This window comes from Caenorhabditis remanei, chromosome I (genome assembly GCF_010183535.1).
Source record: "Caenorhabditis remanei strain PX506 chromosome I, whole genome shotgun sequence".
NCBI lineage: Eukaryota > Metazoa > Nematoda > Chromadorea > Rhabditida > Rhabditidae > Caenorhabditis > Caenorhabditis remanei.
In genome coordinates, this window is record NC_071328.1 from 8,409,888 (window position 1) to 8,435,260 (window position 25,373).

Genomic DNA, 25,373 nt, shown 5'->3' on the forward strand with positions numbered 1-25,373 from the left:
TTAGCCAAAAGCTGAAGTAAACTCTACATTTACATTGCGATGATTTGATTAGTATCGCCAGATCCGCACATAAATAACCTCAGTAAAAACATTTGATCTGGTGAAAATAGAACGGTTCTCTGAATTTTGTTCAAATTTAACGAATAATGTTTTAAGAAATCATTGATATTGTTTGTTTTTTCCAGTCATAAAACTCTGCGAGAAATCATTTTAGTGTTCTCCACTTTTTAATTTTTGAAAATTGAACTTCATTCAAGACTAAAAGATTCTCGCTCCTTTAAGAATGAGATTATCCCTTCTTCTTTCGTTTTCTCCAGGAGTTATCATAAATCCGGAGCACCGCCCACCTTCCACGTCTTCTTCAGACGTTTTCTATGATTTCTCTGTGCCTCCTTTTTCGAATTTATTTATGGAATTTTCTAATTTCTCTTTGAAAAGCACACCATTTGTAGCTGTATTATTTTTTTATTCATTTAAAAACCAAATCCGAACCCAAAATGAGTTGTTCTGAAATTTATTTACGAAAATTCAGAAATCTTCATTCATTTAGAACACTACGTTGTCAAAACTTTTCGATGCAATAGGTCATTTCTTTATTTTTATCTTATGTGATAGCTTTAAAAAAAAGAAACAGAAAAAAGAAAAAACCAAAAATGGGCGTGGTCGGTTTTTTATATTGAGAAATACTGATAAGTGTAGTGAAGTCACCGTGCGTGACTGCCTTCTTAGCGGCGTCTCTTGATTTTTTTGTAAATGAGTCTGATAGAATTTTTCGTGAATAGTTCCATATTTTCAAAAATTCCGAATTTTCTCTTAGAATTTCCCTATCAAATTTTAAGGTTTTCCAGAAAAAAAAATTAAAATCTTACTTTAAAATTTTTCGAAAATCATAATTTAAGGTCCAATTCATCCCAGTCCAAGTGCAAGGTGGAAGTGAGAAAAAGCAAACATTAATGCACCAAATGAATCAAATGATGCAACAACAATCGGGATCTTCACAGCAACAACAGCAACAACAACAACATAATCAACATCAACAACATCATGGAATGGAATCGATAGATCAAGTAATTGATCAAGTTGGATCTGGAATTATTGGAAACTCAAATGGAAATCAACAGCAGCAACAACAGGTTCAACAGCAGCAACAGCAACAACAGCAGCAACAAGTACAACAAAGAAGAGATCCCATTCCAATTGCACCAGCTGGAATGGTTTCTGGTGGACAAAGAATGCAGAATAACGGAGGTGGTCAATCGAATGGAGGACCATCGGCTGTTTCGACTCTGGCTGGACAACAAAGAATCACGTTAGGTAAGCAATAGCGTTGTTTCCTAAGAAGATTCTATGGCTCTTGGAACATGTTAATCTAAGATTTGAATTTTTTAGGTAATCTTCATTTCCAACAAGATCCAAATGATCCACAAAAATGGATTATCACCAACGAGGGACCACCGACTGCTGGTCCTTCCGCCCAGGTGAGAAAGGTATCGTATATATTTTCATTCTCATGCATGTATGATTTCTCTGAAAATCAGAAAAGTTCAATTTTTTGTCAAAATCTTGGTCATAATCGCTTTGCTTTCAAACATAAGTTTTTAGAACAATAATCAAGGACATCGGCAGATGGCTCAACATCAAATGAATGACGATTCGATGATGAATATGAATATGAAATCGGATTACGATATGAAGTATGATATGTCTACAATGGGAGCAGAAGCACCGAAACGATGTGCATGCACGTGTCCGAATTGTGTTCAGAATACTAGACAGTGAGTTATGGATAACTATTAATATTAGCCTTCGCAACTAACAGATTAGAACAGCATAAGTGAATATTATTATTATTTTATTATCTGATCGAAAGTAATACACTTCCTAAATAGTATGCTTCAATTTTTTTTAGTTATCAGAAGATAAAACCTCAAATAACTAATTATCCCATATTTCAGAGGCGATGGAAAATCTCGGACTCATATCTGCCATTTGTGTAACAAAACATACGGAAAAACATCCCATTTGAGAGCACATCTCCGTGGACATGCTGGAAATAAACCATTTGCATGTGATTGGCAACATTGTAATAAGAGATTCACAAGGTGAACATTTTTATACAAAATGGGAATATACCGAAATTGTTCGGTTTTCTAAGAGTCATCTGATAATAATCATACTGTTTCCAGAAGCGACGAACTTCAACGCCATCGTCGAACTCATACTGGAGAGAAACGTTTTGCTTGCAATCATTGCGGAAAGAAATTCATGCGAAGTGATCATTTGACGAAACATGAAAGAACACATCAATCGAATCGTATCAACACAATCAACCAACAGACATTAAGGCTTTCTTAACTATATCGAAACGGGAGTTTTTTAATCGTAAATTATGGGTTTCTATCCTCGAATTATTCTCGATACGTGTCGATGCAGTGTCACCCTAAAACTGTTTATTTTCGATTTTTAAAACAATAACTTTTCTATTTCGGCAACTGTAATCGATCCGTATCGTTAATACAAGAAGCTTTTCATTGAATGTAGTAGTCTCGTATTCTTTTTCAATTGTTATTCTGCCGTTTAATTCGTCCCATACCTTTCAAATCATTGAGCCTTAACTTTTATATCGCAATTCTGAAACTTTTGATTAATCAAAACTCAACTTTTTCTTCTGTCCTTCTCTCACTGAAACGAGTATGATTTCCTTACTTTTCTTTCCTTTTTCTGTCTAATGTAAAGAATAATAATTTACTTCAGAATACTTTATCTCTCTCCCTCCAAACTTTTGCTGGTTTTACAATTGTGCGTTTTCTTTAGTCTTCTTATGATCAATCCTTTTACAATGCCGTTAGAAATGTTTTCTAATTTTGTAATGAGGTGAAATTTATGAAATTTTTGATTTGAGAACGGTCTAATTGATAACTATCTTTCATTGATAATTTTTTTAAATTGTTTATTTTGTTTTAATTCTGCTCAACAGATGAGGTAATGATTATGATGAAGAAACGGACACATAAAAATTTAGGTGAAAATAGACCCAAAAATATGGAAAAATTAGAAAAATCTAAAAGAAGGGAGTAGAAAAGTGAATTTTTGAGACGATGAGGGCACGTTTAACTCATCAAAAGGGTGGAGAAAGTTTAGAAAAAAATTACAGAAAAAAGAAGGAAATTAGTTTGAAAAACGAGGCGAAAAGGCGCTGTAACACAATATTTTGTAAAGAGAAAGCTATTTTTGAAAAATGGAAAATTGGAAAAAAGATCGAATGAACGAGAGATGCCTAGGAAATCGGGAGAATTTTGTCTAGAAGATTGAAGTTAATAGTTATGATTTCAAGGAAAATAAAATCTTTAGCACCTAGTGTTAATAGATGATTGACACAATTTCGCTTGAAATCATAATCTTGAACAGTAAATTAGAAAAATTAATTGAACCCGCAAAGAGAATGAATGACTATACTAGCGAAAGGAGACACATGGGAACGTTTTGAGGAAAAAACAGAAACACAACAAAAAGAAGACAAAAGTATTAAGAATGATTTGAATGATGTCCTGCTCCTGTTCCTCCATTTGAACAATGATTGAACATTTCAACCATAACCGGTGATGTTGATGATTGCAGTACCGAATCGGCTTTTTCGAGATCTTCGATTATTTTCTGAAATCGAGAATAGTGGTGATAATTGAAGTGATTTGAATCGAAATAAATTTGAGTCTACTTCAACCAAAGGAGGAAAAATAAACAGAATTTATCACAGTTCGAAAACGAACAAAATGAATTCTGATCTCCTGACGATAAGTGAAGTAAAACTGAAATTTTTCTTCTGATTTCTTCTAAATATCCCAATGATGGATTGAATAGAAGATAGAAAGAAACATAGTGATGTGTCAGCATTGTTTGGTGGAAATACAAACATTATTTAATTCGCCAATAAGGTGATTGATTTTTCAAAAACTCATAGGCCTGGTCCGGAAAGAACTGATCGGGAGGGTTGTGGCCCGGGTTTTGCAAATTTCATATAAAATAAAAGGTCTCCAATCAGTATGGAATTGAACTTGTGACATAATGTAGAAAAATGAAAGAAAACCACGGCGGGAAGATTATATTAGAAATCAATTTTGAGCTGAACATTCTATTAGACTCTACCCTAGAAAAATTGACATCTCAGGCCGACCGAAATTTTCGGTGTAACGACCATAGTTTTCTGTTGAAATCTCAACTACAAATATTTACCACGAATCACTCCACAATATAATGTTTAATTCAAATTAAGAAAACTTACATCAATATGTTCAATTCTTGTCATAAGTATCTCTCTCATTTTCTTCTTCGTTGTACAATACTGACGAGTTGCTTCCACCGTCTGCTGTTTATTTAGGATCTGATTATCCATATAGATCGAATGTCGTCTCATTTTTGTCAAAATCTTCCTATCTTCTTCATCTGATAACCCAAGTGAATTCGACTTTTCATTTGCCATATCCTTGTCGTAATACTTGTACATATCGGTGAATGGGAGCTTGAATTTTGACGCCTTATCGTCTGTTACAGGTGGCGATGAATTGTTTCTTGTTTCTCCAGAGACTGCTAGAAATAAGAAAATTGGGATTACTCAAAGTCGAACTAGTCTAAATATTACAATTTTAAAGACTGAAACGTGAGTTAATCGAACGTATTATTGAATATTTAAATTCTTACCTCCGGCTTCTGGTGATCGTCCATCAATACTAATTCTATCGCTCCTCGATTGCCTAGTTGATGATGGTGTACTTCCTCCTTCATCATGATACCTCCGTTTCGGCGTCATTAACTCCTTCGGTGGACTCGTTTGCGGCCTGGAAATTATGTTTTCAGTGGTTTTGTTCGATTTCTTGAAAACATTATAACGACATCATTTTTGTAGTTTTGATAATGCCATATTTTCAAGGGCAGTTGTTTCTAATTTTTTACCCGAGCGCTGTGGGTTTAAGTTATTATTTGAACAAACTTCCAAAATTTAAGGCCTCGCATCGTTTGACAGAAAAATAAATTAATCGTACCGTTTATTATTGTTAATCCGCTGTTGCTGTTGCATCATTTGAGCAACTTCTCGTTTATATAGAGAGTCTCGTTGTGGATTGTTTCCTGATGATGATGACGATCGAGATGTTGGCGATATTGACATATTGCTGGAAGGGCTTGAGATTATCGTAGAGAATTGTTTAAGTAACTAAGAAAAGATTTTCGTCACTAATTTTAAAAGTTCAAACAGAAGCACGCTTTCTAGATTGTGCATTAGAGAATGGGATAGTATCATCAGATAAGAACTCTTTAATCCCGATTTTACGGTATTGAGAGGAACTACTTTTCCGGGGAAATAAAGATCACTTACGTTTTAGAACTGGTTTCCATTGGTGGAGGCGGGGGAGGCGGAGGTGGAGGAGGTGGAGGTGGTGGTGCTCCAGAAGATGAAGAAGCTATGCCAGCAGATGACGATGATGAGAAGCCGTCTCGTGGTGATTGGAAAATTGGATTACTGGGCGTTCGAGGTGTCCTCTGAAAAACCGAACTTTTTGTTTGAGACGATGCAATGCGTGTATACTGGAAAACATGTAAAAGAGGCGCACATGGCGATGGCGGCTCGCAGCGGTATATCTCGGTTCCCAAAGGAAATATCAAAAAGCTGCTAACTGACAAAATATAGCTTAATATTCATAGAACATTTTTTCAGCTGTAAAAATATTCATATCTTTAAAGGAAGCCGAGATAGGATGCTCCAAACTCTTGCTAGCGGGAACGCTTCTATTACAGGTTTTACGGTATGCTCTTCAGTCTGACTAATTCTTTTCGTTCCTAGAAATCTACTTCAAAATAGAAAACTCTTCCTGGAGAATCTCTCACCTGTAGTGGCGGTGGTGGTGGTGGAATTCCACTACTCGAAGCTACGATAGACGTTGACGCCGTAGATGAAGAAGCGGTTATCGTCCGTGGTGGTGGAGCTGGTGGAGGTGGTGGAGGAACTTGTGGTGGAGGTGGGAGACCAGTTCCAAATGGTGTTGGAGCCATTCTGAAGTATCTTTCGGGCGGTTAGAGAGGTGATGATAACAATGGATCGGTATAAAATCATATAACTCTACAAATTCGTCCAGAACGCAGATAAAAATTCTGACGAATATTAAGTGACTTGTTGGCACATTAGCATACTGTAAAGTATGATCATTAACATGGTTCAAAAGATCACTCTGGGAGAAGCGTTTGCATTACCGAGATTCTGTACATTAAAAATTAAGGAAACCACGTAAAAGCGTTCACCCAAAATAATTTATCACTGAATTGAATTCGAAAAACTGACCTAGCTACAGGTGTTGTTGGCCCACTATGATGTGGATGTGGATGATAGTATCCATGTACAGCTGATGGAGGCGGTGGTGGTGGTTGCGTATAGTAGTGTGGTGGAGGTGGTAAACCTGGAGGCGGTGGATATTGTAGATGATGAGGATATTGATGATGTGGCGGTGGTGCCATGAATTGTATTCCGTGAGGAGGACCCGGTGGCATTGTTGGTGGTGGAAGAGTTGGAGGCGGCTGAAAAAAGAAATGTAAGGGTACGACAGCTGAAAAAAAATCGTGTTTCTGATTATTTCGGCGCACTCTTTGAAGTTTTATGGAGTCATTCTCTAAGTTTTAGAACCCGGAAGTTCACCTTTTTCACCAATGCTGTTACCGACGGAGCAGTGTCAGGAGCAGATGGTGTGGCACCAGTCACTTTTTCAGTTGATGATGTAGTCAATTCACGTGTCAACGCTCCTGTCCCGTGTCTTGGTACATTACGACGTGGAGGACGATGCGTGAATCCAACAACCGGGATATCCATGATTTCATGTGGAGGGATTGAATCCTGACCCGATACTACTGAACAAAAAAAAGAGGGAGTGTTTTGAGACGATGGTTTCGAAGAGAAAAGACATTTAGAATAACGTAACGAAAAATGGATTAGACTGGTGAGAGCAGAATTGTGAAAAATGAGAAAAGACACACATGTGGTCAATCTTTATTTTTATTTTTACGGAAACAAAGAGTATTAAACAACTGGAATAACTCAAAAAACATAAATTACATCCGGAAGGCTACGAGTTTCTCTGAATAAGAGCTAATACTTATAGATGGAATGTAGATGTAATTGTCGTTACGCCGGTTTTACAAGTTTGGATCCGAAACGAAGGTGTTGTTTTCTTTTTGAACAAATAACTATATTGAATAATTAAAAAATCCGATAGGTGGCTGTGAATAAGTAAATTATTATAATCTATTCTGAGCGGAGCTGCCCTCCCCCATTTTGTTGAACAATATGTTCTAATGATCTCCGGTGCTTCTGAATCGACTTGGTCGGTGGGTTGCACAAACAAGTTTATAAACAGCCTGGAGCACATTTTCAACTAAACACTGATGCCGTCTACCGTAATTGAAAAATGTTTCGGTGTGCATAACTTTTATTTGAATGATACAAATACAGAATTGACTTAAAGAGAAACAGTAACGCTTGGTTCTGTCTGGATGGAGTCGAGTTGTGACTAAGCAGTAGCTAAAACAGGAAGAAATGGAACGGAGATGAAGAGAAAGGAGAAGAAGAAGGGAAAACGACAAGAAGAGAGAACTGGTGTGGTGGTGGCGATAGTGTGGAGGGGTACACATCTACAAAAACGAGAACATAATATCTGATAGAGTATGGCGCCAAGTTGGAGACGCAGGAACGCAGGAACGCTCCACGGAGAAAAAGAAGAAGGGAAAGCTAAAGAAGAAAAAAGGACGGACGGCCGGACCGAGGAGCGAGAAGAAGGGTTGTGGCTTGGTTGGAGGGAACCGAATCGAATGGAGGGCACCATGAAGACGGACCGACCAAAGAAGAAGACACACCGGAGGGGGCAGGGCACAAACGAAAATGCTGGAGAAGAAAAAGAGAAAAAAGGGCGACAAATGGAGAGAAGAGGACACATTACAACCCACTCCCAATCCATTCCATTCTTTTCTTTTTCCCATTTGAACTGCCCTTTCTCTATCTCGTCGAGACAAGAAAAACATTCGTTTTTGAGATCGTTTTCTATGTGTTTCGATTGAAGAGTTGAAGAGAAAACAACTATTGATTTCTATTGAAACTATTGAAACTGCAATTGTATTGTTCTCAAGGATGGTTCATACATCTGATACGGTAAACGGTGAGTCAGTATTATAACGGACATATTAGTTCGTCACGGAGGTGCACATTTAACTTTCAAGGGGCTGTCGGATATTGATAGTATTGCTCAGAGATAGATATTGATAGATCAGTGGCTTCAATGAAATATACCAGTAGTTTTAATATGAGATCTAAAAGATAATCTCCGCTAAGATTAAAAATACCGTACGGATTTCACTGTAACTTATGAGTACGCTGTACAATTTCTTCTGGAAAGAAAATCTGTGAATCTAATTCCTATTTATCTATTACTCGGGATACTGATCCCAGGAAATAGATAAATCTTTAAAACGTTTAACAGCAAGTTTCGTCTTCACAGAAACTATACGGTTGAATACGAATGCAAGTTTCTGCTGCTGCTAAGCAACGTATTTGATATCATTATGAGCCGTGACCTAATAACAAAAAAACCAGCGTTCACTCGTAAACAAAAAACGACCAAAATATTCTGATAGACGCGAACAAAGTAGTTATGAATTATAGTAGTTTTATTGAGATAACTAAAGAAATTATTTATGTCGATTCGTTTCAATTCATGTGTTTTTCTTACTTATCTTAATTATATTCGAATGAGAATTGTTCCTTTGCCCGTCCGCAAATGTTTTGAGAAATTTATGAAATTGAATTTTGAGTAATGAGACTGAGCAGTAATCTGAATCAACTCCCGACTTTCGAATAAAAATACCGTTTGAGTTGTGAATAATAATTCGGGGGTTTTCAAATATTTAAAACGCAAGCTAAAAAATGGCTTAAGAGTACTACAGAACTTGTTAGGACTCAAGTGCATTGCGATCACCTTGATAATATTAAATAAATACACAATATAAATTTTAGTAGATCGACCTTTCCTATCCGATAAAAAATTTCGCCAAAACATGAGATTAGAGTTGTTAGAAATTGAGGAGCTCGTAGAATGGAAACTGAAAAAAATCAGGAGAAGATAACATCCACACAGTCTTCTCAATGTTATCGCAATTTTTTACATCATTCATATTTGACATGTTTTTTAAAATAAAAGATCGAATCGATTTATTCTATGTTTAGGATTCAAAAAGTACCTCGTTCACTTGCAATGCCCGAATGGAGCTTGTCAGAAAGTTGAATAATCCAGAAGACGACGATGACATCAACTATCGAATGTTGACGACGTGACTGCCTCAGAATATCAGAATCAGAGTAGAAGATACAGTTTTAATTGATGAAAACGCCGAATCACTTATCAGCGAGAAACGGAGGAAAAGCACACCCGAAAAAGAGTGCAGTGCAAAAATGAAACGTTCTGGGTTGAATGGAAAATACAGCGAGAAAATGAGAGAAGGAGATGCTCTCTCTTACTGTCTGCGTGTCCTTCAAACCGAGAAAAAAGTTTCTCGTAAAAATACTGTACGTGCCGAAAAGGAGACGCAGAGGCCGAATGGAGATGGAGGTCGAGAATATACAGAGAAGCAGCAGGTAGAAATAGTATGCCGATCGAAGAGAGATGATGATGAATGAATTGAAGTAAAAGAAGACGTTGAAGTAGTAGAAGACGAAAATGAAGAAAAAAAAGAAGATAGAAGACGTAATAAGTGACCGATATATTCACTTTATATCGATGTGTGTGATGGTGGTCGTCAATGTACACGTCATCGACAGGCGTAGCATTCGCCACGTCTACATTTGAGGCAAATTGCTTCTCGAAGATCATCATTCGGTCAAAGTGAAGAAGTGCGGAGAAAAGAGAAAGAGGCAACGCTTCTGTTGCAAGTGAAATGAGAGAAGGTGAAAAGGTTAGGATCATAGGAAGTCTTTCTAAGGCATTTTAAGATATTTGCAGTGATCAGAAAAACAGTTTCTCAATATCGAATAGGCTTGTCACAGTTATTTTTTCAGCTGAGATTAAGGCGCCGGCATTTCTATCTTTACTAATAATATATCCTTATATTAACGATTTTCTTCATATATTCTTTTTGCCAACAAATGGAATACTCACTGCAAATCGAGGTTTTTCATTCACTCCGCCTTTCGGTTTTTCAGCTGATCCTGTTTCCGGTGGCCAGTCGGAAGGTTTGTCCCATTGTGAAATCTAAAATGATTTTTTTGTAAGAAAAACGAAACAGAAACCAGAATAATTTGAAACCTATTTTGACCTAATGTGGAATATACACCCTGTACTACATTTTCAACAATGTCCTCAAAAAGTAGAGTTGTTTCTCAAGTTATGTATAAAACTATTTGGAGTTACTGAAATTAATTTTGTGGTTTATTGTTCTGGTTTTTAAAATTATATTTTGTTCTTAATGGCTTATCCCAATACATATTTTTCATATATTTGTCATCCGGGCCGAGCCAGGACGACGGTTTTTCTTGAATAACTTTGTTTTCCATAAATCGTACACGGTTGATGGTGTGCTTGAAAGATGGGTATTCTGAATATTCATGTCTAAAAAATATAACCAGTCCACCGGAAAAGACACTTGAGCTACGATCGCTCTCGGCCTGGCCCGGACGGGCCGGACGCTGTTTTATCTCGGGTAATTTTTTCTCGAGGTTGGTTATATTGCTCATAGATGAATATTTGAATACCTTTTTCTCAAGCAACCAATCATCTACGATTTTTTTTGAAAACAATTATTCAAGAAAAACTGTCGGCCCGGCTCGGCCCGGATAACAAGTATGATTTTTCAAGAGTATCAGCAGTTCCCGGTGGAAAAAAGGCGAACTGCATTTAAATGTCGAATTAACAACCTTCAGTACATTTTTGGGTCTGTTTTTGACTGTTTCGTTTGTCTTCAAATTTGCATTTACAATCGCTTTCCTATTTCTGATTTTGACAGCTAGCTTCCATCGATTTTTGAGAAAATTTTCTACTTTTCGGCGATTCAGTGGAAACTTTTGGACCGCATTCTTTCTTCACGAATTCTTATCCTTTTTTCTTTCTCAGCTTCACTCAAAAAAAAATTCTCACCTCTGTCTTCTTATTATAATAATAAAATTTTCCATTCGAGCTCATCTGCTCCGTCCAGCCTCCAAATGTACGCGGCGCTCGAGACATTATTGATAGAGAAATGTGTTAGGGGACCTGAAATAGTGGATCGACTTGGTTCACCAGATTTGGATTTGCAAAGTATACGTATCAGGCTTGTTAACCATTAAAAACAAGAGATAAATATGAGAAAGCGAAAAAAGGAAATCGAGTTTTATGGTACAAATGTTCTAGCATGAAAAAAAATCAATTGACAAAAAATTGGAAACCGCAAGAAATTATCACTAACACGTTACTATGAGTTGAAAAATACAGGAACGTACATAAATATACATGACTATACCGAAAAATTCAATAAAAAAACGGATTGAGATCTTGAAAACACGGGGATTGAAGTTGGGGATTCAGATAAAATTTGAAAGGTAATGCAAAACTGGCAAGAGAATTATAAGAAACGAAGATGATGTCATGCTTGTCCAGGTTGCTCTGGTTCGGAGAGTAGGTTCTGGAATAAATAGATAGATGAGAAGAATGTAAATTTCATTTGAAGGCGGAAAACTGAGAAGGGGTGTACAGTGGAGCGTAGTTGCTCGGGTGAGAGAAAAGAGAGGGATCGAGGGACAAATGGCAAGTTTGGCCTACTACTGAGAGTGAATACATCTCCGGTTAGTCAAATCGAATGAGAATGCTTTCGTTGTAGAAACAACTGTGACGGGGGAACCGGGATTTTTAAAACTATGTGTTGTTTTCCAGTTTCCAGGACATCACCTTACCAAAGTTCTAAAATCCTCAGAAATACCTGACAGGAGATGAACAAACAAATATTTACAAAACGAGCAGAGTTATAAGATGAAAAATCTTTATGAAACCATAGTTTTGAATTTGAAAATTGGACATCGATTTTTTTGCCAACATAAAATATTTAAAGGGTTCTTTTTTTTTAATGATATCACCATTTTGGTATGAACGAACTCACTCTTCTTTCTCGTTCGATTTGCGCCTGACGTGCCTCGAATCGCAGCCATTCAATGGGTTTATACCACGTCGATTCCTGAAATTCAAATTTTCTGATCCCACGGAGAGAAGACACGGGAGTCGATCAATGTATGCAAGATGTTCTGAATGATATTCATCACTTTTGCCACTTTTCAGGACAAACGGTATGACAAACGGCAGGACAAACGGACTGTCTCAAATAGCAAGAATTCCCTAAAATGTCCGAAATAATGGATACTAAATTAGTTTCGCAGTTTATGTACCAATATCAATTCCTGTAAATAAAAACTCCTCAAGACAATTTTAATATCATTTCATAACTTTGTCGATTCACATCGCTTTCAGCAGACGGTCAGTTTTCATGTTTTTTGAGATTTCGGGATTTCGTCCAAATTTCGAGCTGTTCATGCGTATCTCCGCAGATTGCTGTATTTTTCAGACAAGTTATTGTGTTTCAGTAATAAATAAAAGGCGATCGATCGACTTTTAGACTTACTAGACTTACTGATATTTTACTGTTTAGTTATCATTGTGGACCTACCCACGAAGAAAACATGCCTATTCACGAACGCGAAATAATGCACTTTTATGGCAAAATAATGCATTAAATTGCATCCGTGAATAGAACTAAATTGCATTAAATGGTACAAGTTTTCTTCGTGGGTAGGTCCATAATGGCTGATTGTATTTGTTATTTCTAACCTCCGTTATTTCGTTATAATAATAAATTTTTCCATTCCATGATCGACTTCGTACTTCTCGCCATTCTCTGAAAGTATGCAACCTCGTCCCAATCCTTCTCGTTTCTTCTGGACTACTAGAAATTGATGGCCGTTCAGCCATCCGGTGGATTAGATCCACTTTTTTGAAACACTGAAACCCTTTTTTCATATTCTTTCTTCAGTAAAACGTGTTGTAGATATTCCAAATGGTACAATTGAATCCATTTTCCCACTGAATCTTTTTTACAGTAAAACAATGCAATATTCATTAAATATGAAAACGGATAAACTGTTTCGGGGGAATTTTTGGGTGTTGGAACAAGTTATGCGCAAAAAATAAAAATAAACAACAATTTACCTTCTGATTGTGAAACGGAAGAGTGAATACTACTAAACAGCGAACAAAAATAAAAATTTGAAAGATGCGGCCCCGATTTGAAGTTAGAAAACGTCGGATTATTTCTTTTTGGCTTGAAGACCGGCTCCAGCGTTGAACTTGAAGAAAATAACGTCACCATCTTGAACAATGTACGTCTTTCCTTGTTGACGATATTTACCACCACTCTTACACTGAAAACGAAAGAAACTTGAATAATGTTGATTATTCAGCGGGAAAGTGGTTAATCATTTACTTCTTTTGAGTTTTCCCATTTAAAAACTAATTAAAATTGCTCTCACCTTGGCTTCATCTCCCAATTCGATCAAATCGGCAACTTTCATCACTTCGGCCATAATGAATCCTTTTTCGAAATCTGTGTGGATTCTACCTGCTGCTTTGGGTGCTGGTGTTCCAACTTGAATCGTCCACGCCTTCACCTCGTCTTCTCCAGCAGTGAAGAAATATTCGAGTTGAAGAGCCTTATAACCGGTATGAACAATTTTGTCAAGGTTGGATGTGACTCCTTGCTCCTTAAGATATTTTTGGCGTTCGTCTTCTGGCATATCAAGAAGTTTCAATTCGAATGCACCAGAGAATGGAATAAGTACGGCTCCAGCATCGTTAGCATCAATCCATGCTTTGATTTTTGGCAACCATTTGTTCTTCTTACGAATGTAATCCTTTTCGGATAAATTCACAAGATAGACGATTGGCTTGGCAGTCAAGAAGAGATATTTATTGAGAATTTCGATTTCCTTCTCATTCCAGAGCTCTTGACGAACTGGCTTCTTCTCTTCGAGGCATTTCTTGACACGAACAAGAGTATCGTATTCGATCTTCTTAGTTTTGTCATTAGCACGAGTGAAGAGTTTTTCGACCTTGTCAAGTGGAGATTCGATGAACTGAAGGTCTTTGGCGAAAAGCTCGTTGCTGATGATTTCCAAATCACGAACTGGCTCGACTTCTCCTGAAATCAATGAACTTCGTAAGTAGATTCAATTACAACAAGTGTATGATGCATACATTGTTCCCACATATTTTGACAAGGTTAAATCGAACACCGCTCACTTTCTAATTGTAAACCTTTATTTAAATTTCTAAAACTAGTGCCACGGACTGTCAACAATACGAGTAAAATCATGTCTTACCTTCTACATGAGTAACGTCATCGTCATCGAAAGCACGACATAAATGGAAAAGAGCATCGCATGCGGATACATGAGACAGGAAAGCATTTCCAAGTCCTTGTCCCTCGGAAGCTCCTTTCACAAGACCAGCAATATCGGTGACGTTAAGAAAGGCTGGAACCTTGCTTGCCGGTTTGTAGTGGTTGACGAGCCAATCAAATCGATCATCTTGAACAGCGACCTGAATACTTAATATTGTTTCAAGTTAGAAAGTTCTATGAATTGAGGCTGAAATGTGAGTTTGTCTGATTAAAAAAGAAGAATACGACTTTGAACAATGAAAAGCAATTGTAGCTGGCGTCTCTTAAATTGCTAATATTACTTACCCTGCTCTCATTTGGATCAATTGTACAGAAAGGGAAGTTTTCGGCTTGCGCCTCAGATTTGGTGAGCACATTGAAGAAAGTACTCTTACCAACATTCGGAAGACCCAGAATTCCGACTTTAAGGTTGGTACCTAATCTGCCAATGAGCGCTGGCTTTTCCTCGACGGCGTTCTTTTTCGGTGGCATCTTTTCGGTTCCCTAAATAGTTCATTTAAATTTTCAGTCATGATTTCCTCGTATTAATTCACAACAGATCATAATATAGCAGGAGGTAAAGAAATTTGGTCTCAAACCTTCAAGCAATCATACGGGAAATAGTAAGGTGATCAAACTGTAAAAAGTTTATTCAGACTTGGAAAGTACGGAAGAAAAACAGGGAAATGGGCGGTGAAGATCTCGATCACCCGGGTGAGAGTATCGATAAATTATAAATTAAAGGTATATCAGCCACCAAAAATAATAAAATTACAAGATCGGAAGGGAAGTGATAGAAACATGCGAATTCGATTATTAATATGGACGTCCTCCGGGTGGGGCTCCGTATCCTGGCTGCATCGATGCCATGCCAGGTCCACCGTGTCCACGCATAGCTCCAGAGAGTCCACCTGGTGGTCCTGGTGGCATTCCTTGCATTCCTGGCATCGCTGGCATTCCACGGCCTCCTGGTTTGGCTTGTCCGGGTCCGCCTGCTCCTCCAGCCTTCGCGAGCCTCACAGAGTCGTCATCTCTCGGTGGTGGTCCATCGACAGTCATTGAGACGATGTGTTCCCCGCGGAGAAGCACCAAACCGAGAATTCGTTTCTCTTCTCCGTCTGCCTGGAAACAATCGATAATTAAAATACTACCTTGAACAATGAAAAAATAGCAACATACTTTTTTGCCGGCCTTTGGTTTGATCTGTCTGTGCTCCTCGCACTCTGCGAGCAAAATGTTCATGTGCTTGTCAAAGGCCTTGAAGAAACCAACGAACGTTCTACCGTCTTGAAGAATTATCTTCATTCGGTAGTTGAGATGAGCCATCATTTTATTATTCTTGGAGATAGTCTGAAACAAGTTATTAATTTTTCTGTAAACAGTGAGTGGGCAGTTCTGAACTTACCATTTTGAGTTCTTGGTCGGTTTTTATGACAAAGACCTGTAAAAATTAAAATTAAGACATGAACACGAGGAAAAAAGGAAAAATAGATGAAAATCAATAAGATCAATAGCTCAAATAACAGATTTGAAGCTTTTTCTGAAATTTATTCCAAAAAAAATCTAAAAACGAACGGAGAAGAGCTGGAAACAATCAGAATCGCTGGAGGAAAATTCGAAATTTTCGGGTTCGCTGCGAGACCCACCGAGAGGAAAGCGATGCGCCTTTAAGGTTTATTTGCGCGGGAATTCAAATAAAGAAAGGGGAGACCACGTAGGAAATCACGAGAAATGATACAATTATGGGGAACCATGAACAGAAAATACAAAAAATAATTCATTTCGAAGACAAATCCAATGCAAGAATCACAAAGCGAAACTTCATACATACACAAGCAGTATGTTGTATTGGATCAAGTAAGAATTCTAATACCAAGAAATGAGATTTGAACATAACTTTGCGAATTTTGTAGACATTTGTAGTTTTCGATTCTGATCAGCCAAAAAATGCCAGTCAGAAGTTGAAATTGAATCGCCTAGCTGGTGTCGGACCCATTTATTGGCGGTTTCAGGTAGAATTTCAAGATAATTTGAAAAAAATCTCAGAAAAAGTCAGTTTATAGACAAACGCTCCAACAAGGTACATTGTGAGCCCAAGTCATGGAATCTTGAGTGACGATGAGCCAGTTGAAGTGACTGTAACATTATATCAGAATCGTTTTCGCCCAAGACATGAACTCTTTTTACAAGCAGCTCCAGTTTCTGAAACGGCCGGATTCGATCCAAAAGTATGTGTGAATTGATTGAAGTAGAGGAAAGCATATCAAAATTCTGCCAGTAGAGAAGTATTGTAAAATAGGTTGGAAGGCCTAGTTTTTCTAATCAGTTTTTTAGTGCAGAATACAATCTTTCGAATTCTCAGACAATATTCGAAACGACTGAAACTGCTCAAGTGACATATCTGGATCTTGGAACGACTGTAATGAAAATAGAATCGGCTCTCGAAAATTCGAAATCAGCGACAGATCTTCATCAAGCTCTCGACGCATCTGCATCAGTTGGTGCTGATCGTGTTGATCAATTACAGTGTTAGCAATAAAGCAAACTTTCATATTCATGGATAAAATCATACTTTCAGCAATTCTGAATTTGACCAACTGCGATACGGAGCAGTTGGTGAACAACATTCATCAAGCAAAACAGTTGAAAATAACTTTGGATTCTCAATTGGAAGAGAGGTTCAATAGAGCACATTTGGAACAAAGAAAAATTTGAAATTTTTAGAAAACGATTGGTGGAAGAGTACAAGGCGAGGCTGACAATGTTGGAAGGAAGCTATATGCGAAAGAGTGCTGAAGTACAGTAATCATTTCAGGAATTCAATGAAACTTAAATTCAGGTTAATCGCCTCCAAAATGAGCTACTGAATCAGCAAAAAGCTCAGGCAATGAAGGCGTCCGCTTCGCCAAACAACAAAAGTGCTGGAAATTGTTGTATTTCGTGAATAAAGTTATTGTGAAAGTGAATATGGATATTGTCTTGATATAAATGTGATTATAAATATGAAAATTTGGATAAAGATAGTTATGAATAAGTAAAATGAGATCTACATTCTCTGAGCTGCAATTTGAACAGCAATTCATATTAGATCACTCTGATACCTTGACCACCTACAGACATCTGGATAAGACAGAAACTAGTCAGAAGAAACTAGAACAACAATTCGTATCATAGAGACTTCCGGATGCACAGATCGACATACTCCTTAGCAAATTTCCCTAGATAACCACTCGATTCGAATTTCCCTCCATTGTTTTCTCATGCATCTCTGCGGCTCTTTTTCTCAATCTCTTATTCATCTAGGTCTCTTTTCTTCTCAACACTCTCTTACTTATTGCCTCCACTTGTCTGTCGACTCCAACTGTCCATCTCCTCCTCCTCCATTCATTTCGTTTCGAGACCCGCACATTAGAAATTTGTAGTGGAAGAGAGATACGCTCAGCGTTCTGCGTCTATTAAGAGGGTGACTGTTGAACCGCAATTAGTATCGTTTTTTGGATATAGACCCTCTCACCATCTGCTTTACCGTATTTGTGTCAATCGCTCTCTTATTGATTTTATTCGATTACATTGTTCTAAACGGTTCATTAAACCCTATACTTTTGTTTTTCGAAAACTGTTTATTTATTTCATTCTGATTCTATTTTTTCTTCAGAACCTACTTATAAAATGGCGGCTGAATCGGCAACAACGGAGACCGTCGAAAAGAATGGAAACGAGGAGTCAACGGTAGAAATAAAACAAAATGGAGATGCTCCAGCTATTTCTCAGGTATTATTTTTAATAGTTTAAAACATTTATAGGTCAATATTTTGAAAAACGATACTGTAACGCCATAAAAAAGTTGACCAAAGTCATTATTTTAAGAAAAAGAATGCCCGATTTTTCTGGACACGAAAAACGTTAACAAATCTGGATAAAGTCATCCAGAATGCTTATATATTTTGATTAAAATGCATGTCCTTGAACGTGAAATTACGAAGGCCAATAGACAGATATAGAGTGAGATTTGAGAACTTTTTTGTTGATAAATGCTATGAACAGCTCATCGATGAAAAGAAGATCTTCAAGCAAACTGTATATCTCGAATCACTTCACAATCTCTCTTTAATTCAGGTCCCTCCAACAGAAGTCGTCAAACCATCAAAAGAAGAAGAAGAAGAAGACGAGCCTACTCCCGCCAAGAAAAGAAGCGGTTCGGAGGAGAAAACCGAAATTCGAGGTAAGGTTTTTTATTTAAAAAGAAGAGTTTCTATAAGAATGAAGATATTAGTTGCCGATGGATAAATACGGGGGTGATGCGTCTTAGAATCATTAAAATCAAAAAGTTGGAGTACAGTAACCCCTCCAATTTCGAACTTCCTCTCTTTCAGATGATGCTCCAGAAGACGTCCAAAACGATGAGGACGACGAGGACGCCCCAGATGGGAAGTCAAATCTGGATGACGATCAGAACGTGGAGAATCCAGCATATATTCCAAAAACTGGACGGTTTTATATGCATGATGATGGTCGAAGAGTAGATGTCACTTCACAGGGAAACGATGATGATGACAGGTAATCAATTTCAGTTCTAAAAAAGCCATAAAGTAACGGTTATGAGTAGATAACTGCTCAAGAAATATTCAAAATCAGTTTTTAAACGTAATTTATTTCAGCGATGATCGTCGAAATCTGAAAAAGAGTCGTGCGGATGGAGACTGGAAACACGACCGTTTCGATGAGAAGTTCCAACGACCAAAGACCAAAAAACAGATTGTGACGAAGTATGGATTCGATATTCGACACAAAGAAGGAGAGGTCGGAACTCCAGAAGAGAAGGAGACAGCTCCAGAATCAACAGAAGAAGAATCATCAGACACACGTCAAGTAACAAGACAACAGAAAGAACGAAGAGTTTCTTCTTCGACTGGAAGAGGGGCGAAAAGTGGAAGAGGCGGAGCTGGAAGAAGACCAATGAAACAAAGAGAAAGGGAGGATACTGTAGATGAATCAGAAGGCGGAGGTGATGGAAAAGGAAATGATGACGAGGAACAGACACGTCCAGCACAGAAGAGACAGGTCAAGCAGCAAGAGAAGCCACCTAGGAAGCAGAGTGAGTCCTTATTATTCTCAGAAATTTCAGTTTTTCGAAAGTTGAAGCTCTAAGAAAAAACATCAGAGTGTCGTGTTCTTTTACATTTTCGGTGAAAAACTGTCTTCATTTCCAGAGCCAGTTGCCCCTCCTTCCAGTGAAGAAAACGAAGAAGAGGAAGAAGATGATGGAGCTATTCGACGTGGTCAACGGCGTACCGTTCCTCTTCGACGTGGAACATCTGGACCTCCATCACGTCTACGTGGGCGTCTGACCCAAGGACCACCACGCCGTTCATCCGGTGTCTCAGCTCCATCTCATCCACCGAGACAATCGCCAGTACGTGGAACCGGAAGACGTCAAAATGACACCACCACCTCTACAAGGGGCGCACCATTACAAGTGACGTCATCTTCAAATTCTCGACGTGATTACAGTAACCAGGCGGACCGAAATGACGATAGATTTGAGAATCATCGACGAGGAGTTATTCGTGGAGCTTCTAGAGGTACTGGAGGGACAAGAGGCTCGAGTTATGGAGGAAGAGGAGCTGCAATTAGAGGTGGAGTCAGAGGATCTGGAGCGCCAAGATATGGAGTAAGAAGAACTGATACATCAGAACAAAGTGAAGGATATCAAAGAGGTGGATCTGGAACTGACTACTCGTCTCCTCGTCCTCCAGCTCATCAACAATCCCCACCAACTCGGACTTATCAGCCAACATCTACTCCTGCGTTCCGTGGTGGATCATCCAATTCTCATCCACATCCATCAGCCAATGTTTATCCGTCCTCAACACGTGGCAACTATTCTGGAAATATGGAATACGCTCCACGTGGCGGTCATGGATATCATGGACCACCACCACCACAACAACCACATCATAACCATCATCATCAACAGAAGAGATTCGTTCAAGGACCACCACCACCAATGGTCGCTGTTGGAGTTTTACCTGGAAATGTTGTCCCACCACCACAAATGACACGTGGAACTACTCATGGAGGACACGGAAATCATCATAATGGAGGACAACAGAGAATCCGACAACCAACGGATGTCGTCTATTTTGATCCACAACAACAACAGGTAAGGGTTTTCAAAAGTTGTCAAGTTAAGAGAAACGAAAACTCAGAAATCCGGATATCAGTCCTTTTGAGGGTATAAATATCCGGACATAGGGACACACAGACAGATGTTTTCTCTCATTCTAATTCATTTGATTTTCAGGGAAATCGTCAACTTCCACCTCGATCGAAGAAGGTTATCCCAATTGTGGATCCAAATAAGGCAGATCAAAAATAACTTTTTTTTCTTTCTTTTCACCCAAAAAACCATTTTTTAAATTATTTTGAAACACTTTCCCAGCAGCCAATTTCAATTCGGTACTCTTCGGACTTAATTTAATTTAATTTTTATTCTTTTCTCCCGATAATTTAGGCCCATTCTCTGATAATCATCCATCTGTATTTACCGTCTTTTAAATTTTTTTGCATTCTATTTTCTTTTTTTATTTAAAAAATAATAAGTATTTATTTTTATATTCGAAATATGACAAAATATTCAATATTATACAAAATACGAAACAAATTATGATTTTTTCTGAAAAGTTATAGAATTAGATTTAGCAAATTGTGCAGGTTGGAGAGCGGACGTGATGACTTCCAGGGTCGACGCTGGTTCCGTTCATCTGAAAAAGGGTTTTTGAAATAGGAGTCCTTGAATGCTTTTGATCTACTATCTTAAAATGGAATTGTTTTGCACACCAGTAGACATTTCTATCTCTGTACTAACCATTTTGCGTCCAGAGTGATGATTATTATTATTGTTCGCTGCGTTAGCTGATGAATTATGTCCATTTTCAGCATTTGCTCTCTCCTGATTACCCTCTTCTTGATAAATTGCTTGATCGTGAAGCTCCATGTAACCATCGATAGTCTGTTCCCCAGCTGAAAATATCCATGTTTTGTAGTTACCGTAGTGCTATATTCCCTCCCAGCTTACATCTCGGTCTTGCACACAATTCCCAAACACTTTTTCTGTCGTTTCTCTCCAAAAAGTAGGTGTACATCATTCCCTTTCCCTGAAATTTAAATAAGCAACTACAGTAACGTCCACGCATTCTACAGTACCCTTATTTCAGTGTTTCCTCTATCGATGAACACATACGAAGGGTTCGCTTTCAATCCATTTTGTTTAGCGGTTTCACTGACGTGGATTTTGCACTGAATTCCATTGGATTCCATTTTGTTTGCAACATTTACAGTGTCACCAAATAGACAATATCTGAAAAAGTCGGTTAGAATAGAGGGATTGAAATCTGTTTCGAAAATCAGGAGACTTCGGAAAGATTCAATAGTCTAATACCTTGGCATTTTGATTCCAACAACTCCAGCAACAACTGGTCCACAGTGTACACCCAGACGAATTTTGATTGGTTTATGAGTGATTGGAGATAGGACTAATTTAGATTCCATCAACATTCCTGGAAATCAAAAAAAATTGAAAAATTCCTATTATCAAACTGACCGATTGAGATATTCAAAACTCTTTCTGCGTGATTTTCACAATGTTCTGGAACACCACCGACGATCATATAAGCATCACCAATTGTTTCCACTTTGTAGGCGTCATGCTGAAATCAAATTAGTTTCAGAGTTAGATGATGTGGAGATAGTTTACCAATCCGACAAGACGATCGAATCGAAGATATAAATCATTGAGTAGAGTAACGACATCATACGGAGTACACAGAGCACAAATGTTTGTGAATGTGACAATATCAGTGAAAAGGAGAGTGCAGTCAGCAAATTCTTCTGAAAATGTTGAGTGAGGACCAATTTCCTTATTGATTCCAAAAATGCCTAGAGGTTATACAATCAATATATATTCCTATAATTTAAAATTCTAATTCACATCAAACCTGGAAATCTGGAAGGATATGTAGATCATCAACATTATCTCAGAAACATGGGAACAAAATCCTAGTGTTTGGCACAGTGCCAACTTTTATGGCAACTGGCTGTCAGCAATTCGGAGTGAGCTCCCCAGCAAAGAAATGTGTAAACTACCGTAACCCAGTAGGATCTCATTGCACTTTGTGATGATATTCTTTTATTTCTCATTAAACCATGATAATTTTTTAAAATTTCCTTATCTCCTTTGTAAATAAAATTGAGACGTACAGATAGACTTGGCACTGTTCCAACCCACCACACAAATCCAGTTTTCATCTATTTCGAAGCTTTGTCATCTGACTTTTCATGTTCTTCATGAGTCCATAAAGATACATTCTCTCGACTTCTTCTTCTCATCCAAACTAGTTGTTTCAAATACCTCTCTTTCTCTGTCGTCTCTCCATCCGGAATTCTCTCTAATTTTTATTTCTATAATTCTCTACCCATCCTTTCACTATTTCTACTCTACTGGGGGTGGTCAACACTCCAAAGAACAAGCCATAGAGTATAAAGAATCGAAGAGACCCAAAGAAAACAGACTTGTCCATTGCCCCGTGCGCAGCCCCGTCCACTGCGCACTCTGGCCTCTGAAGAAAAAGGAAGAGGTCGGTGGTGAGAGAGCTCCTGTGTTGTTCTATTAAGAACACACATTTCGGGTTTATTTTCCAATTAATCTAGTCAAATTTCTTCATTTATTCTACTATATTTACTCCTGGATTTTCTGTAAAAATCCCAGAAAGTCTCGTTCCAAAATGATGGCAATGTCTCAAGAAATTGGTGGAAAGGCGTATCAACAGTTGTGCGAAACGGATCGGTATATTGTTGGAAGGTTAGTTATTTTCCATTTGTAAAGAACTTCTTCCACAGATTCTGATTCTGTTCTGTTGTCTGGGTTATACATTTTGCACCCAATGATTGAATGGTTCCTCTAGTCAGGATTAGCACGTGATGAGTGTATGGTAGACATGTGTTGGCATCATGCCAACTGATTCTTTTGTCATAGATCTCGCACAGTGTCGCCCCAGTTAACAAGTTCGGTGCCTCCGTCTTGTGTCAGGATACAAGCATCCAAATTGGACATTTCTCAGCTGTCCATATGATACAAGTTTGGTTGTTTGAATGTTGAAAACATTGAGTTTTGAGAGAGTATGCTCTAGCATAATGTCATAACAACTAGAACTCATATCTTATATTCTAGACACTAGACCGCCCATGCTCTCTCTTCTTCCTCTTATTCATACTAGTCCAATCTGCTGTTGTCATAAGAAGGAGATGAAGAAGAAGGAATACTAATTATATGACACGATCATGAGGTGAAAGAGAGAAAATAGACAGAAAAAGAGCATAGGGCTTACATGTGATAGGACGTTAGTAAGCGGATTTTGGGTATTAGATACGAGAAATAAAAATAGAAGTGTGATTGGACTTTGAGATTATATCCGATATGATAATCTATTCCACGTGATTGAAGTATTCGTACCATTTCTCTGAGTAGTTTTTCATTTTGAAACTGAACTCTGATTTTAATCTGGATTCACTCGAGAACTTGAAATCAGAGAAAGTCTAAGCAAATAGATAAGACAGTAAACAGTGACCAATCAGTGAGTGGGTGAGAAGTACATTACTCATTCATTAGCTGACTGGATAGAGAGATACTGATTGATGAGACTTGGCTGACGCGTATTATTTCCCCTATTTACAGAAAACGTCATGATGCTCAACTTCTGATTCAAAAGTTCATCACCGAACCGATAGTGAACACGAATCCTCTTGCTCTCGTGCCAGTATCGTCTTCAACAAGACAGAAGAAGAATAAGAAGACGTCGGCAGAAACTTCATTTCCATTTCCAAGTGTTCATCTCAACTGGGATGTCAATTGGCCATCAACGGACGATTTCTTTCAGAAAATGTCGATTGTAATGGATCCAATGATTGTTTCTAAAGAGTTGGCACAAACTAAGAGCTCTAAACGGATCAAGAATCAGAAATTAGCCATCTGTCAGAACTCTTCCAATCAAGAGAATCGTCCATTCGACATCAAATCTCTTCGCGATGTCATGGAGCGTGAACTTCAAGATCTCGGAATTGCCCATCTCCAAAATCTGACTTGTGACGTTTGTGGATGCTACTATCCAGCTGATTGTCTCTATATGATCACACTTCCATGCAAGAAACAGAAATCCAAGAACACGACTGTCAATCGATGTGGTGGATGCTGGAAAGGACCACTTCCATCCAGATCTCTCTCTGATCTTCTCGTCAAAGGGATCGCTGAGAAATGGGCCAAAAAAGTGGAGCAAAGAGTCGAATGTTTGTATGGAGATTGGGATGAAAAGTTGACTCCAATGGTCAAAATGCTCAAAGAGAATGTTCTGTTGGCTGAGGATATTGCTGCATTGCTAAAAGGATGCAACGATTCAGAAGATTTCAAGAATGCGTGTGAAGTGGTGAGTTGGGAAATTGCCGGAACCAACTCATTGTCTGCCTCCCTTTTGTTTCCAGATCATTCTCACAACAATTGTCTTTTATCTGGACTACGTGGATTTCCGTCGTAGCTGTGAAGCCCTCTTGGCTATAAAACCAACCATAACTTACTCTCAACTCTTCGAAATCTTTGCAATCTACTTTCCAAATCGAGCCAAAGGAATCAAAACGGGCGATTTCTTGTGATTTATCTATCTCATTTTTTTCCCTCAGAATCTCAGTTCCCATAAAAAATACATGTAAAACCCCAAAAAGAAGATCTACCTCTCATTCTGTATTAAATTATCTCTACATTTAATAAAACTATTGACATTTTACAGCTTCTTATAGTTTTGATGATTCAGATTTAAGAAACTCCGTATGTATTCGTGTTATGCTTT

General features: G+C 38.0%; 9 protein-coding genes across 9 annotated transcripts; 3 read left to right on the forward strand and 6 right to left on the reverse strand.

Annotated features, from left to right (window-relative positions):
• Nucleotides 1-3,525: 3,525 nt before the first annotated feature.
• On the reverse strand, nucleotides 3,526-6,850 carry GCK72_001702 (uncharacterized protein; the record flags this gene model as incomplete). The annotated part of the gene is made up of 8 exons (XM_003114817.2): nucleotides 3,526-3,654; nucleotides 4,280-4,584; nucleotides 4,696-4,832; nucleotides 5,037-5,165; nucleotides 5,369-5,532; nucleotides 5,878-6,043; nucleotides 6,329-6,561; nucleotides 6,680-6,850. 8 exons carry the CDS (start codon nucleotides 6,848-6,850, stop codon nucleotides 3,526-3,528), a joined length of 1,434 nt encoding a protein of 477 aa, XP_003114865.1.
• Nucleotides 6,851-12,123: 5,273 nt separating this feature from the next.
• On the reverse strand, nucleotides 12,124-13,013 carry GCK72_001703 (uncharacterized protein; the record flags this gene model as incomplete). Its single annotated transcript, XM_053723084.1, has 2 exons — nucleotides 12,124-12,225; nucleotides 12,873-13,013. The coding sequence occupies 2 exons, from the start codon at nucleotides 13,011-13,013 to the stop codon at nucleotides 12,124-12,126; spliced, it is 243 nt and encodes an 80-aa protein (XP_053591729.1).
• A 335-nt stretch (nucleotides 13,014-13,348) lies between these two features.
• On the reverse strand, nucleotides 13,349-14,970 carry GCK72_001704 (uncharacterized protein; the record flags this gene model as incomplete). Its single annotated transcript, XM_053723085.1, has 4 exons — nucleotides 13,349-13,462; nucleotides 13,571-14,238; nucleotides 14,420-14,639; nucleotides 14,785-14,970. The coding sequence occupies 4 exons, from the start codon at nucleotides 14,968-14,970 to the stop codon at nucleotides 13,349-13,351; spliced, it is 1,188 nt and encodes a 395-aa protein (XP_053591730.1).
• A 324-nt stretch (nucleotides 14,971-15,294) lies between these two features.
• Nucleotides 15,295-15,807, reverse strand: GCK72_001705 (uncharacterized protein; the record flags this gene model as incomplete). The annotated part of the gene is made up of 2 exons (XM_053723086.1): nucleotides 15,295-15,600; nucleotides 15,658-15,807. The coding sequence occupies 2 exons, from the start codon at nucleotides 15,805-15,807 to the stop codon at nucleotides 15,295-15,297; spliced, it is 456 nt and encodes a 151-aa protein (XP_053591731.1).
• Nucleotides 15,808-16,275: 468 nt separating this feature from the next.
• GCK72_001706 (uncharacterized protein) lies at nucleotides 16,276-17,422 on the forward strand (the record flags this gene model as incomplete). The annotated part of the gene is made up of 7 exons (XM_003114854.1): nucleotides 16,276-16,335; nucleotides 16,392-16,490; nucleotides 16,542-16,706; nucleotides 16,841-17,006; nucleotides 17,057-17,156; nucleotides 17,203-17,275; nucleotides 17,318-17,422. The coding sequence occupies 7 exons, from the start codon at nucleotides 16,276-16,278 to the stop codon at nucleotides 17,420-17,422; spliced, it is 768 nt and encodes a 255-aa protein (XP_003114902.1).
• Nucleotides 17,423-18,147: 725 nt separating this feature from the next.
• Nucleotides 18,148-20,857, forward strand: GCK72_001707 (uncharacterized protein; the record flags this gene model as incomplete). Its single annotated transcript, XM_053723087.1, has 6 exons — nucleotides 18,148-18,249; nucleotides 18,595-18,700; nucleotides 18,852-19,035; nucleotides 19,137-19,573; nucleotides 19,689-20,641; nucleotides 20,783-20,857. The coding sequence occupies 6 exons, from the start codon at nucleotides 18,148-18,150 to the stop codon at nucleotides 20,855-20,857; spliced, it is 1,857 nt and encodes a 618-aa protein (XP_053591732.1).
• A 319-nt stretch (nucleotides 20,858-21,176) lies between these two features.
• Nucleotides 21,177-22,913, reverse strand: GCK72_001708 (uncharacterized protein; the record flags this gene model as incomplete). Its single annotated transcript, XM_053723088.1, has 8 exons — nucleotides 21,177-21,242; nucleotides 21,347-21,501; nucleotides 21,557-21,635; nucleotides 21,685-21,838; nucleotides 21,920-22,037; nucleotides 22,082-22,187; nucleotides 22,235-22,368; nucleotides 22,889-22,913. 8 exons carry the CDS (start codon nucleotides 22,911-22,913, stop codon nucleotides 21,177-21,179), a joined length of 837 nt encoding a protein of 278 aa, XP_053591733.1.
• Nucleotides 22,914-23,261: 348 nt separating this feature from the next.
• Nucleotides 23,262-25,179, forward strand: GCK72_001709 (uncharacterized protein; the record flags this gene model as incomplete). The annotated part of the gene is made up of 3 exons (XM_003115031.2): nucleotides 23,262-23,338; nucleotides 24,212-24,956; nucleotides 25,012-25,179. 3 exons carry the CDS (start codon nucleotides 23,262-23,264, stop codon nucleotides 25,177-25,179), a joined length of 990 nt encoding a protein of 329 aa, XP_003115079.2.
• GCK72_001710 (uncharacterized protein) lies at nucleotides 24,498-25,221 on the reverse strand (the record flags this gene model as incomplete). The annotated part of the gene is made up of 2 exons (XM_053723089.1): nucleotides 24,498-24,908; nucleotides 25,105-25,221. 2 exons carry the CDS (start codon nucleotides 25,219-25,221, stop codon nucleotides 24,498-24,500), a joined length of 528 nt encoding a protein of 175 aa, XP_053591734.1.
• Between the last annotated feature and the right edge of the window lie 152 nt (nucleotides 25,222-25,373).